Source organism: Rousettus aegyptiacus, unplaced genomic scaffold, assembly GCF_014176215.1.
Source record: "Rousettus aegyptiacus isolate mRouAeg1 unplaced genomic scaffold, mRouAeg1.p scaffold_m13_p_1, whole genome shotgun sequence".
Classification (NCBI taxonomy): Eukaryota; Metazoa; Chordata; class Mammalia; order Chiroptera; family Pteropodidae; genus Rousettus; species Rousettus aegyptiacus.
Genome location: NW_023416284.1, coordinates 44,972,387 through 44,987,917, shown reverse-complemented (window position 1 = coordinate 44,987,917; position 15,531 = coordinate 44,972,387). Strand labels below are relative to the sequence as shown.

Sequence of the window (15,531 nt, the reverse complement as noted above, 5' to 3'; positions counted from 1 at the left end):
ATATTGTCCTTTTGGCTAAAAATGATCTTTCCTCTAATCTCTCATAGGGCTTTCGTTGTACCTTTAGGGCTATTTCCTCATGTTAAACTCATATGGACACATATTATCCTGACCACTAATCTGTGACTCATTGATGGCAGGATCCAGTTCTGTACATTTTCCATATAACTTCTTCAGGACCCACCAATTTGTCTCGCAAACAGTAGGAATTCCATAAATACTGGTGGATGGATTTGAGGGGCCAAATACCATGTGACTGTTTTATCTGGTCTCCTTTTTCCATTAGAGTCTTCGTTCTATATACTAATGGCTGTTCCTCAGACACGGCGTATACCCATGTTGCTGGGCCCTTGCATATGTTTTGCTCAGCCGAACACTTTCCCCCTCCTCTTTAAAGGACAAACTCTTTCACACGCTCTAGGACTCAGCTTAGGCATCGCTCAGAAGAGCCTGCCCTCCCATGTATCGTCTTCGTGCTACTTGCCTTGCTCATCCTACCACAGCACTGCTCAAGCTAGATTGCAATTCCCATTTTTTCTGTCTGTCTCCTCAATTCATCTGTAAGAAATTTAAGCAAAAATTGAATATCGTTCACCTATGTAACCTTGGAATCTGTAAAATGTTTGGTAGGTATGATAAAGGTATCCATTATGTATTCATCAGATTAATAATATGTTTTTAATACTTTTATTTCATTTGTCTTTCTGAGTTCCAAAGAAGGCTTTTGTAAAAAGAGACATTAAACTAAGAGACCCTAAATGCTGGAAATGTCTACTTTGTTAATAGCATGTCTACTCATAACACCCAATTCTCTCAATGACTTCTTGAAAATTACAAAAGCTACATAAATTCCCTTGTCCAAAGAGATAATTTTGAAAATACAGCTTTTACTTGGAGGTGTTAATTCAGGTAAGTATCTGTGTGTATAAGCTTTGGAAAGACAAGTACCACGTTTATTTGGTTTATCACTTAGACTGGCAACAAAGAAGAGGCCGCATACACTTTAAATGAATGAACTCGATACTTTAAATGACTTCTGGAAGCTGCATTATGGCTTATAGGGCATGAGAGTGCCAACTCGAAATCAGTGAGTGCCAGAAGAAAATGGCCTCGGCTGCCCAGTTTCCAATGGTCTCTAACTTATGGAAGAATCATAAGAAGTTATATGCCTGGATTGCTGAAGACGGTGATATTAATAGGGAGAATAATATGGCCCAGCAGTAAATACTTTCCAGCCTTGAATAGTGTCCAGTGGAGAAAGAACTGGACTATGAATAAGGAGACAGAAATCCTAATGCTGGCTCCAACTCCCTTCCAACTGTATAGCCCTGGGCAATTCATTGAACCTCTCAGTTTCTTCCTCACTTGGAGAGAGCAGGCAGCAACTAACATTTACTGTAAATTTACAATGTGCCAGGTCCTGTGTGAGGAGTTATAAGTATATTTCCTCACTTATTCTGAGGAAATTTGGCTAGGTTCTTTCTAACTCTGAATGTTCAAAATTTTATTATTCTCAGCTAATTTAAGTTCCATGCCAAAGTACATAAAGCAATGAAAGACACTTCTGATATACACTGAAAAAAAAAAGTGGTTATTAATTTTTTCTCAAAGATTGCATACATGTTGATTGAATTATGCCCTGGAAGAACGTTAATACAGAAACATTATGTGATTTCCTGATAGCCACTGGTGATATCTGTGATGTTAGTGACACAGGTGAATGACGGAGGACACTTCTTTGCTGTCAGCTCTATTCCCTGATTATTAGAGTGGTGAATGACAGATACTCTCACTCATACTTGTGATTTTGCCACCAGTCTCTTTGAAGCCAGTAAATGCTTTAGGGATGCTTATCTAAATTAACAGCTCTAAATGAAAGCCATATTTTCAAAATTAACTCTTGGGACAAAGGAATAACAGGCCCAATTAAGCATTCTTCAATGGAACATTTCATGGAGGGGTGAGGAAATCTCAACAGGAACTTTGAGATTTTCACCCTTTGGGTGGTAAAGCTCAGGCAGACAATGGATCACTTTTAAGCAGAGCAAAGAGCCAAAAGATAAAGAAAATCTTGATTTATGAGAAGTGTAGTACTATGTGGGAGTTTCTTTTCATATCATAAACCACACTATCCAGATGTCTCATGAAAACCACTCCAAGGACATAATTATTGCTTAAATGTTACATTCAAGGCAAGGAGTGGCAACCTGGAACCCAAGTCAAAAGTCCCAGAGAGAAACTTCAGAGTTCTATGAATCTCACAGTTTCAGCTCTTAAGATGAGTACATATATGGGGAGAAAAATGCTCTCAGTATGGTGGATACATTCTTGGAAGATCCTCTTGTCTTCAGTTTTCTGTATCTATCTGAGGGTATTGCTTATGTAGAAATAGAATGGAGTGCCTTCAGTTTTCCAGCTTTCCGGTCTGGTCCTGCCAGGCTGCTCCATTTGTAGCTAAAATCCATCACTCAGTTCTCAGCTTGGGCTGGACTGAGACAACCTCGACTCCCTTTGGGGAAGCTTTCTCTACTGGTGAATCCCCCACATCAAACTTCTACTGGTTGGTGTTGGTTTCAAGGAAGTATTTGAAATGAGTAAGAGGATCAACTCTGTACAAATATGGGTATGGATTTGAGAAAGGTCATTAGCTACAACTATCTTACTGGTGGAGAGCTATTCTGTTTGGTGGGTGTGGTTTGGTTTGGACCAAAGATGACACAAAGGGTATGATTTGGGAAAGGGGGTCCTCAGCCAGAGTGTGATAATGGGTTCCATGTCAGCTCTGAATATGGCAGTTATAGTCTGAGGGTACCTCAATTCCCAAAGGTTTATGTGGCTTGAAACACTCAAGACTATGCGATGACCTGATTCTCAAGAAAGCTTCAGCTGACATGGCCTGTTAATCAGCAGAGTTAGGCTGAATGTCTCCCAATACTACCAACAGTGAAAGAACATCCAAGTCCTGTGCTAACAAACCAGTAACTGAACATCTGTCTACCCCACTGCCTCCTACTTCTCCCTGGAGCCTTTAAACATAGTGATCTTGAGCCTGCTTTGCTAAGAAGCCTTTGAAAAGTGTCCTTATTAATCTCATCCTCTCCAATTCCAGTCTTCATCATCTTGATCCAGCTCTTCTCTCCTCATATTTTAATTTCTGAAAAACACTCTCACAGTTCATGTCTCTGCCATCAGGCTCTCTGACCTTCATCTAGTCCATATGATCTTCCTAAATGATTCTGTGTTTCAAAGCCTTCAGAAACTTCTTCCCATGAGACAGAAGACTTAACAAAAGTAGTGAATGGAAAGAGTGCTGCAGTAAGAGTCAGGATGCCAGGTTTCAGATAAGACTCTGCTATTCACTGGAAGTGGTATGTTCTTGTACAAGTCATTTAATATCCCTGAGCTTTGTTTCCTTGTCCATAGAGTGGGGCCAACAGTACCTATATCATTGACAGTGATTGAAACTAAGATAATTGACATGAAACCCCAAAGTGTTATATTGTTTCTGGATCTAGCCAGAGAAATGTAACTATAAATTGTAATAGCTTGCATTTATTGAGCATTTACTATGTGCTAGATGTTGTTATAAATACCTTATAACTTTTAACTTACTTAATCCTCAGAACAACCCTACTTTAGTGATTGAGAAACTGAGATGCAGAGAGGTTAATTAATTTGCTCAAGTGGTAGAATTGAGTTATGAAACCAGTAAGTATGGTCCCAGCGGTCATATTCTATAAAGAAAAAAGATAGGGAAAGGGAAGGAATCACTCATGAGAAAGTCATTTGCTAAACAATTGGTGGTCTTTCTCCAATAATTATTCATTGAGAAATTCATATGTATGATAAATATTTATGGAGTACTTACTAGATGTCAGGGATTTTGCTAATTCTTGGAAATTCAAGATAAAGTAAATGTAATTCTCAAGGGGACACAAGGCGCACATTGCTTAGTGGTCGACAGAAATCCATAAGAAGTGGGTTAAGGTTTGCAGAGTACTCTGGGGCCACTGAGTGGGGCTCAGCCAGGCTTGGTGAGGGCAGGAAAAGAATCCTGGGGAAGGCGATAGGAGGGATGAGTTATAAAAGACAAGCAGGATTTAGTCAAGCAATCACTAGCAGGTGGAGAGAGACATTTTAGGAAGAGAGAACAGTAAGTCCGTAATCGGGATGGAGACTAGAACATGCAGGGAGCAACCAGATCACAAGTGTTGAAATGTGATCCCATGTGGTCAGAGATTTTCTCTGATTATTCAACACTATAAGTCTCGATTCTTCCTATTGAAATGTAAGCCCAGAAAGGACAGAGAAGTTGTCTGTTTCGGTCACTCTGTTAGCACCAGTGCCTGCTACAAAGTGGGTACTCAATAAATATTTGTTAAATTGATACATATGTGCGTAGATAAATAGTATGTACTAAATAAATACTTGTTGGGTAATTATCTAATAAATGAATAAACGGGGAGTACCACTGCAAAAGAGGCTCGGCAAGCATCTAGCTTTCATGTATATTCCATCAAATATAAACCCAAAAGATTATCAATCAAGCAAACTTAAATTGGATCATGAAGTACCTTAGGAGAGAAGCATAGGCATTTAAACTATCTTAATGACAAGAGTGAGCCAAATGAAAGGCCTCAAGCTAAAGAGTGAAGCCATCAAACAGCATGTGGTAAAAACACTCTGGTGGCAGCTTGGGCAGTGGTTTAGAGAAGAGACCAGTGATGGGAGAGCCTGCAGCGGGCTATGCAGAGCAATCATAGGAGACTCAGTAATAAGCTGTTGAACCATGAAAGGAAAGTAGGCTTTCAAAGGAGGGTTTACTTCTATTCTTAACAATTTCACTCGATGAAAATTTGGATAAAAGCAAAATAGAGGGTCAGTGAATAATTTCACAAAGACTGGAGAGACAGAGTGTTCTATAGCAGACACTGGCTGGAAAACTTAGGAGATTTAGGATTTGGCCCTGGTGTATCTATAACCTATGACGTGGTTGTTAGCAAGTGTCTGGAGGGCCTGGGTTTCTCTTGGAAAGTGAAGGGATTGAATCAATGGTTTCAAAGATCTCCTCCAGCTGTCCCGTAACAGGATCACAGATTCTATGGCCTTCTGAGCCCTATGATGATCTTTTAAAACATCGTGTAGTCAACTGCATAACACTGAGACTCAGATTGAAATGATTTCAAAGGAGAAAGTTACTTTGGGAATATCAAGTTCAAACCCTTCATTTTACACATGAGGAGACCAAGGTTCCACAATGTTAATTAAAATGACTGAGGTTATGTACTTAGTTGGGTGCAGAGGAGAAGATGATCCCACACTTATTCACCAAATCTCATGAACCTATTTATATATTATTAAAAAATAGGCAACTTGGGCTTGAATTTTTTGGTACTTTTAATCTTAAGTTTGAATCTCCGAATTCATTAACAGCTATTCCAAAAGAATTTTAATAGAATTTATGACTATTCCTGATAAATATTTATACTTACCAAAGTAGTAAATATAAAAGTCAACAAAATCCTCATCTCACTCTTTTATTTGTCAAACTCCTATTGCCTACTAAGCGTTAAGATTAATAAGATCCAGACTAATTTCTAGCACCTTACCAATTCTAAAATACTATGGTGCTCCATCCTATTTTCCAGTTTCATTGTGTATCCTAACTTAGATTAGATGGCAAATTCCCATGCAATATATGTGTGTCTATATATATTTAATTTATTTTTCTTAAATGCTTTTCAATGGTTTTGCCTTTATGGAAGGGATTCATGACTCCACCAAAAGCCCATGCTTACTTGTTGGATGCTCCATGCAGGTTTGTCAGTATAGTGAAGTTGTTTCTCACACTTCGCAAGCTGGCGAGAACCTACAAAGAAATGTTTCAAGTGATTAGAAGCAAAAGGAGACAAATGGGAAGGTTCAGAGGCCACCCTTAAGAAGTATACCCACAGATAGAGAGAGAGTGAGCCAGGGCCAGTGTGACACATACCTGGGCAAAAGGCGTTACGATCAAGTCATCGCCATGTCTGATGAAAAAGAGAGAAAAACATTTAAAATGCATTTGAATGATAAATGTGACCTATAAGTTGTAATATTAAACTTTATCAGTGTTAGCAGCAGAAATATTATATAAATCCTTCTACCTAGATATAAGGCAGGACTGATTTAAGCATTAATGGGGATCTCAGGAACCTGAAAGAAAAAAAAAAGAACAACCTAGGTTCATGGCTCCTAGGTTTACAGTGACTACACATAAAAGCATTTGCAAGCAAGCATGTATCCTTAGGGCATATTCCCATCAAATAGCAGACTCAGAGTACTGTAATTCAAAGCAACTTGTGGATTTGGATTGCTGGAGCCAGGAAATTCAAAGGGAGGGCTGCTCACAGGCACACACAGAGTTGGAAAAAATGGCCTAACAGTCTGGATAAACGTTAACTTTGGATTTCCTGGCTTTTGTTGATTTGAACCACAGCCTTAATGCCATTTAAACACAGATTTCTGTCTGGGAATCCCATTACTTTTTGTTTTTAATATAACTTTTTTTCTTAAAGTACTCATGGAAAAGCTTTTAATGGGAGTGCACGAACTGAACCTACTATTACCATATCATTGTTGCTCATTTTGTCCCAAAGATCTGATGAAACTGTACCTAGTGTTATATAAATATGTACTTAGGAACAGTCAAAACTGCGTCTTCAGAAATGCACTCTCTTTCTGGCACATACTTCGATGATAAATCTACTTAAGCCCACATGCAGCAAACTCTCCATTAAAGCCATTAGAAGACACGTTGGCCTGAGCTGCAGGACACAAAATCAGGCCAATTTGCTATCACAGTGTGAGTCATAACATCTGCACAGAAGTTGGCTGACAATAAGCTTCCTTCACCGTTTGATCTACCTTTTTTGTCCTCATGATCACCATACAAATATGGCACCTTATTAGTTAATTGCATGAATGCAACCAATAGTTAGTAAGCAACTGCCTGGTACCAGGAACTGTGTGAGGCCTGAGGATCCAGAGTTGAATACTTATGTCCATGTAGGTCTCTCCTCTAACACAGGCTTTTACTTTGGGGGGGGGGGAGGTCTTATTTAATGTAATATTTTCCTTATAACTTTGTCTTTAGCTAGAAGTCCCCCTTCAATTTAATCTATTAAACTTCTTGTGTTTCTACTTTGTACAGTGACTACAGAAAGAATACTGACAAGCATAAGCATACTTTGCAAGATTACTATACATCAGGCCCTGTGCTTAGCACTTAATGGGCATTATTTCATTTAATTCTTATAACAAGACTTGAGGTAGGTACTTAATAGTCTCATTGTATAGATAATATCAAAGCCCAGACTAGTTAAGCAACTGCTTAACTAGTACGTAACTAGTAAGTGGAAAAACTAAAACAGTTTGATTCTCAAAATCAATGGTTAAAAAACCATCACATTTCCTATTTTACAATGACTCTGGATAGTTGATGTACTGAACTGTACAGCATCCGTGACCTCCTCCCCAAAATAAAACACAGCAAGAGAGACAGAAAATATTCAAAACACTGCAATAAACAGCATAAAAATAGAATGAGAAATACAAACAATGGGTACTTAATGGGGTGCGAAAGAGAGGCAATAAGTATGAATTTGAGAAAGTAGGAAAGGCTGCTCGATGGAATGGGGAGGATGTGAGATGAACTTTTAAGGGCAGGCTCTAAATGGCATAGATGGTAGATGTCACCAATGAGAGATATTGCCAGAACAAAGGCATTGAAATGGGAAAGTACTAAGCATGCTCACTGAGATGCCTCACGGCTGTTTGGGTGAAGCTGAGCACATTAACCGCAGACATATGTAGAGGATAAGACTAGAAGTCCCTTCATGTGCACATTATGGACAGTATTGACGATGGTTGTGAAGTTGGTGCTTACCTCAGAAGCAAGAAACGAGTCAGTTGAGGTTTTTAGTGAGATAGGTTGACAGAAAAGTGCTTAAGAAAGTAAAATGCTATGGACACCAAAGGACAAATTAGAGAGAGGATAGAACTGGGAAAATAGAGGGCTACTACAGTCATTCAGATGAGAAGAAATAGGTGAGGCAGAAGAAGAGAATAGGAAAAGACAATTTGAAGAGACCCTAAATGTCTTGTCAAGGACTGACCATTTCCCTGGATAAGGGGTCATAAAGAAATATTATTTTCGGTTTAAAAAAAAAAATGAGTAACTGGGAAAATAGTGAAGTCATGAGGAGAAAAAAGTGAGGAGGAGTTGGGGGAAGAGATGTATCACTTTCCCACATGTTTTAAGATACTCGTTGATATCCTGGTGCAGACATCAAGACTGAAATATGGAAATTAGAGCTATAGATTTAGAAACTGCCTTCAGTAATGGGGATGTTAAAGCAATGACAGGGGGTAGCTTCCTGAGGTGGGGGGATATATACATAACAACAGCCAAAGGAAGAACCTCTGAGTTCTTGGAGAGGAGTCAAAAGGAGAGATAGATTAAGGAGTTAAGAGAGGGGCAGTTGTGATAAATGCTGGGTAGTGAACTGTATCAAGAACTTCTTCCCAACCTGTTTTCTTGAGATGAACTTTTAGATGGATGAAATGTGTAAACTATTTGTTCAGACTTCTGCTGTGAAGTTCACATTGTTCATAAGATATCGGGGAGAGTTGGGGGTAAGGTAATGCAGTTCGAGTTAAGAGATCATCTATGGCTCCTGAGTTTCTGGAGTCTAAATACTCAACAAATGCTAAGTAATATAAGCAAATCTCAAGCCTATGTAGTACCTAAAGCTGATATATTGCTGCATAATGGAGAGTTACTAAAACTGTACAAACTAATGATTAAAGGGAGGTTAAAAAAACATTAAGAGGGTACCAAGTCCATATGAATTTATCATTACGGAGTCTTTGAAGTTTAGGAGAAAAGAACATTCAGAAGCAAGAGATAGACTCGCAGGTCCCCAGCATTGGCTCCTGTAAAGTATCTGAGCTGCAAAAGCTAATGCTCTATGTCGAGAGCTGCTACAGAAATGATCAGATAAATCACAGACAATTTATAACGAGTACAGGAAGAAATAAGACAAAACCAAAAAACTCCTATTTGAGTACAGCTAGATAATTTATAAAACTATTCTAAATTTTTAAATCATAAAATGATATATTAATAATTAAGAATTAAATGGCATGGAAAACAAAACCCTTGATTGGCCATGAGAAGTGATGCACTTAGCTTTCCAAACCTGGATCCTGTGGGCAATGCCTCTCAGGATCCAGGCCAGATATTTAGAACCATGGCAAGAGCACCACCTAGTGACAAAACCAGCACAGTACACTTTGATAGAATAATTGAAGGTGAGAACACCTTGGGTCTTAGAACTGTATGTCTGTCTACTCTAAACAATGAAATGGTTTTCTAGGAAAGAACCATGCTACTTCCTATTGCTACATTCTGGTTTTTATTGATTTCACCTTCCTCTGTTTTATAGCTACCCATAGAAATTAAAATTTTTTTTTCTTGTAACACTGATTTTAGTCTGTCATACAGGTACATATATACTACTATAGTTAAGAGCACAGATTTTGGAGCCAGACAGCATAGTTTTCCTCCTCCCTACCCCTTTACTCCCCAGTTTCACTATTGCTAACTATGAGACATTAGAAAATCTCTCTATGACTCAACTTCTTCATCTGTAAAGTGGGGTACTGTGAGAATTAAATGAGTTATTATATGTGTACAACTCTTACAACGGTGCTTGGCACATAAAAACGCTTTAGTTATTTACAGTTATTTTTATTAGTAGTAGTTATCATTACTGTAATTAAAGAATTGCAGGTGCCAAAAACTTCTTTATGATAGTCATGTCTGCCCTGTCGTAAAGAACTACTTATGTTATACTTTACAGTTTACAAAGCATTTTCATATACATTATTTCATGTGATAAGAGAATGTTCTTGATCCTAAGGAATGATCCAACCACTTATCTCCTTGGCCAAGCCTGGAACCTCTTTCTCTCTCATCTACAGCCAACCATTAACCTATGTTGATTATAACTTGCAAGTATTTATTGATTGCTCACTGGACCTGCTCTAAGGTAGATACCCATCATCTATTATGTGCATTACCAAAGCAGCCTCCCATTTGGCTCTTGGACACTATTTCTTTAAGCCTGTCTGCCCTCCAAACCATTCTTCATACCCTAATCAGAGCTATCTTTCAAAACAATCCTCTGATTATGTTTTTTTCTGCTTAAAAACTTGTAGTAGCTTCCCGCTGCTTGCCTGCAGAAAAAGGCCAACTCCTCAGCATGGGCCCTGCATGGTAAGCTTCCTGCTTACTTCTCTAGTCTCATCTTTCACCACTTCTTCATCCCTTCACATTCTCTGCCTCAGCAATATTGAACTGTGGTTTCCCCACAATGCTGCTGACGACTAGAGAGTTAGTTAGCACATGGCCCTTTCTCCTGCACACCCTTTTGTTTGGCTAATTCCTCCAGCTTAGCTGTAACTCCTCAAAGCAGACTTCTTGCTCTGCCTGGCCAGACCTAATTCCTATGCATACCTTTCTATGATTGCCCTTACCTAAAGGTATTAAAACGACCTATTGACTTAATAACCTTTTACGTCCCTTAAACACACAGAATATGTCCTATTTGTTAGCAAAGTACTTAAATTTAAGTAAAAATTTTAAAAAAAGAATGAATATGACCGTCATAACAGCTGAAAAGGTAGGTAGAACAGAGATGAATATCATTATTTTTTTTCTCATCCTTATCGAGTATCTGTTTATGTATTTACTATCCATGTGGTTTAATCATATAGACTCCCAGGATTTAAGCCTTGGTCCCCCATTTACTGGACAGGTTCCTTAATCTCTCTGTGCTGCAATGTCCCCACCTTTAAGACAAGAATTTATAGTGCCAACCACATTGAGGTTATGGGGATTAAATAAGTTAAAATGTGTAAAGTACTTTAAATAGTACGTAGCAGAAAGGAAATACTCAACACGTGTGCATTTTTATTTAGAGATAATTTAGACATTATAAAACCAATTCCATATCTTAAAGACTGGGGCTAATGAGTGTGACAGCACTAAGTCTAACTCAAGTCTTATTGTACTTTTTTGGTAGTCCATCAGCCATCAGGTCTTAAATTTGAGTGGCCTCTTATTTCTGCTTTTCTTCCTGGTTGTTAGATTTCATTTCTCTTGACTGCTCTCTCTAGAGACCACTTTGTCCTTACATAAATGGTGGCTTTAAAAAACTCTCTGTCTATATAAAACTTTGCAAATGGGATGACCAAATGAAAGAAACATGGGTCTTCCTTCCTCGTGGAGTTGCAGGTGGTTAATCAAAACTTGATTCTGTCCAGGGTGGTTCCCGCCCCGGCCTCACTAGTTTCTAGTACTTTCTGTTCCCATTGGGAAATCTTTGCCCTGGATACGAAGGCGTTATGCTAGAGATGACTACAATACAGGAACTGAACAGCAACCGGCAGATTATGGCCACATCTAGGAACGCATCTGAAATTTCCTTTATCTTCTTTACTAGAAAGCCTTATTTCAACCTCTCTTTTGTTGCTGAAAGTTAAAGCCACTTCTAATTTTCCATTTACATTTTTACTCTTAATATCTTTTCACTCACTCTCCCTGCCTATATTTCCTCTTAGTCTTCTGAAAGAGTTCAGATGAGAAATTTTAAAAGGCTAGTGTTATGTCTACTACTAGGGTTTAATGCAAAGAAATTATGCAAAGTTTTCTGTCTCTCATATAAATTCATGACTGCTCTGTGCTGGTTATGAGGGGCTCTGCAGACCTGACGCAATGGCTTTTGTGTAAAGGCCATTGCACCTATGATCCTCCTTCTTTTTCTTGGCTTCATGGGTAGAAAGCAGGAGAAGCAGGTGTGGGGGCTGCTAGTCCCCTACTTATTTCAATTCACCCTGAAGAGTAATAACTGAGTGAAACAGCTTTGAGAGCATTACTTCAGTTTAACTCAAGATACCTGTGTGATACTGGATGTTCCAACGTGGAATATGGTCCTGATAAAATGAAATATCGGAAGAATTTGGATATTATTCAAGCTCCACTTCTTGTTGTGTTGAGAAATATAAATTCCTAAACTGACAAATATATAAAAGTTTTACTATAATGTTGAAATATTTGCAAAACCCAATTCTGTGCTATTTTTATTCACTTAAAAATTTTGAAGTATTTTGTTATTAATATCTGTGATAGGATGCTATTACGTTGCCAGCTGTGTTTTCTTGGGAAGAGCTGTTGTTTATTATGAAACTGCGCCTTCATACACTTTTTATTTTAAAAAAGTGAGAATAATACTAGAGAGACAATCTTTACTTGCCTGAATTTAAAGTTAGCCACACTATCTTGGTTCTAAAGTTAGGGAAAAATTTTGCTGGTTGGTAAATTTATAAAGAGTTGGTAAACTATTAGTATTAGGGAGCCCAGATGCAGAGTTGTTTAGAACTAGATTTCTGTTTCTACAGCTGTACACTGAGTTGGACTGTGATCATTAAAGCCTCTTCAAGTTCAGAATTTCTATAACTTTCTGATTCTAAGTAAAGAATCACAAGAGTTTAATTTGAGATTTGGTTAGAACTTTCTGGGAAGCTTCTGGAATGACTCTGAGGCCTATCATGCTGGTTGGCACTGTTAGCTGCCTTCCAAGGCTAGTCTTTTATCGATGAGACACTTGTGAATGAAGCTCCGATTACTTTAGGCATACCACATTTCCTGTGGTTTCCCCACATGAAGTCTACAAAGGTGTTTATCTTAAAGGAAGAGAGGATTCCAGTTATATTCACTGTCGAAGCCGCCAAACAAAACTTGGTCAAAAACTCTCTTGGTTCTACATGATCAACAGTAAAGTGGTTACCTCTCCTCCAGCCTCAGGTACCCCAACCGTGCTTTCATCTGTTCTCTACCTGGTAGTAGATTCTGCTTTGCAGTTTGAAGGACATAGGTGGATAGAGTCCCAAAGTTTTAAATATGGTGAGGCTTAGCTAAATCATGGGATACAGCATGGCATATAGTTATGAGATAGGGGTAGGTTCCTCTGTCTCTGAGTCTCAGTTTCACCATCTATACAGTGGAGATAATAATTGCACCTGGCAAGATTGTTGTGAAGATTAGAGATAACATATGTAAATGCAGCTGGCCCCTGGGTAAGCACTCATTAAGGTTTCCTTCCACTAGTAGTAGAGTTAGTAGAGTTATGAGTTCCTCTTTATCTTTCGTATTTAACTGCAACCTCCCTGAGAGCACGCAACCTTTTTGAGAATATCTGTTTTGAACTTATCTGTGATTTTCCCAATGTTTTGTTAATCCGTTATGCCCAGAGAGCAATACACTGCCTGTCACATAGGAGAGATTCAGTAAATATTCATTTATGAGTGAATAAATGAAGGTTGGCCCTCCCTACGATTGAGATACTTTGTGGCAGGGGTATGTCTATTAAAATTAGCTGGCAGAAATGCCCTGGGAAATATTTTCTTACTAGTAGCTTTAAAACACCCCCTACCCCTTTCCAAGAGAGTGACCCTTTCTAGCTTCCTTTCCAACAGCAGAAGCAAGCCCAATGGAATTTTCCAGGCTGAAACCTTAAGGGAGCAACTGATATTTTTATAACATATGATGTTAAAAACAATTGTACGTGTGCCCAGAAACCTTTTAAGGCGTGCATTTCAGCATCCAATTTTATTTGGTTTCAAAAATTTAATAAACAAGTAACACAACCCCGTCGTTGTTCTTTAAATAAAAAGTAGAGATCTACAATTAATAGCAGCAAAACAGAAACATCAGCTGTGCTAAATAAGGCATGGAGTGTGTTATGTCTCACCAAGGAGCCAGGCAACAAGTGGGCATTGTGTTAAGGTTGCAGAGAAAGGACACAGACGTGCGGCTGGATGACAGACTACTAAATGTCACCAAGCAAAGGCCACTGAGAGAGGATGCATGTCACCAACCACCATTTTTCTTCTCTACTGTAGCCTCAAGCAAACTGCACATGCTGCGAAAAATTCAAGTGTTATTTGCAAAAAGTGTTAACATTCTCATGCCATAAGCGATTCAGCAGTTCAGGAAATGAAGCCGAGTGAAATTTTTTTAAAAAAGTATCAAAAACAGATGTAAACTGAACCTCGCCCCTGAGGTTTTTCATATCCTTGGAGACCCTAGCTATAGAGGATTAATGCCCATAAGATGGTCATCGCCATCACTCCTGCTCATGTTCATTTTCTCCCTCTTCCTTCCCACAGGCTAAAGGGGAACGGTTGTTGTTGCTGCTGCCGTGATGGGGTTAAAGATGAGGTAAGTGTGAGACTGGAAGCCAGACAGGGCTTATACTCACTGCTCGCTTGGAAGTGAAGAGTTTCTCGACATCGCCTTTGGTGACAAGTCATAGTCGCTGTCTGATCTGTAGAGAAAGGACTCTCTGCGCTGGCTGTGCCCGGGAAAGGTGGCATGAAGCACCAACCCAGAGGAAGAACTGGCCTGGGGGTCCAGAGGGCTTCGACCTGGGGAAGGGCCATTTTCCACATCAAAGCTTAAAGAGAAAGCAGAAAACTCAGGTCACATGGGAACCATGGAGGAGGGTGTTTGACATACATACAATGCGAACCAATGTGTGTGCCAGGCATTTTACATAAAACTTCACACTTTATGGAAAATTTTAATCCTCCAAACAGCTCTGAGTTGTAGTCATTATTATTCTCATTCTGTATAAAAGGAAACAGCCACACAGAAGTTCAGTCATTAACAAAGAGTAGAGCCAGGATTTGAACCCTGGAGCCAAGTCCCATGGCCTTTCAGTGAACAACTTTGACAAATTCAGAATAAGAGCCAAACATAAAATAATTTGGTGATAATAAGCAACACTAGACACAGCATGAACAGAGCCCTAGCTGTCAGACACTGAACTATCACTTGAATGAGTCTTCATAGCTGGGAGACTTCCTGCCATAAATAAATACCACAGTCTCATTAAAGATACACAACGCATATTTCTGAATGTTTAGGAACAAAATGCTATCCTGAAAACATCCACTGGCTGAATAGATGGAAGGCCCAATCTGAGACTTAATATTCTTATGCAAGTTTCACCACAGATAATGACCAAATTAATCTGATAGAGCCAAATTACACTCTAGGGCTGCAGAGTTTTAGCTCTGGAAGAGGAGAAAGACACTGGCTCAAGCAGAAGAGTGCCATTAAGATTTCTGATCAGCCTCCCTCACTCAGAGAAGGTACCTCAAGCCCAGAATTATGTGCACAAGCTCTGATCAATGACACTCAGGCGTGAGTAGGAGAGACTTCATCTCCTGCTTCCCCATCCTGGTGCTATCTTAGGCACTGTGTCCTTCCCATGCTCTCCATCATCCCCTATTCATTTTCCCTGCATGTGCGACATCCCTTAGCCTCAAATTGACAATAACCTTCCCGCCTAGCATTTCTCTAGACCACTCAGTAGTCCCCAGCTAATCCTCTGTAGAGAGGTATCAGAGAAGGTATGGAGC

At 39.1% G+C, this 15,531-nt stretch overlaps 1 protein-coding gene across 2 annotated transcripts in view; it reads right to left on the bottom strand.

The window, feature by feature from the left end:
• Window positions 1–15,531, bottom strand: part of PDE4B (phosphodiesterase 4B) — a 467,156-nt gene that overhangs the window by 98,785 nt on the left and 352,840 nt on the right. For both annotated transcript variants that reach the window (XM_036234930.1, XM_036234933.1), the window contains 3 exons: window positions 14,367–14,561; window positions 5,993–6,029; window positions 5,799–5,869 (listed from right to left, as the gene is read on the bottom strand). In XM_036234930.1, the coding sequence (XP_036090823.1) occupies window positions 5,799–5,869; window positions 5,993–6,029; window positions 14,367–14,561 (303 nt within the window). The remainder of the gene's footprint in view (window positions 1–5,798; window positions 5,870–5,992; window positions 6,030–14,366; window positions 14,562–15,531) is intronic.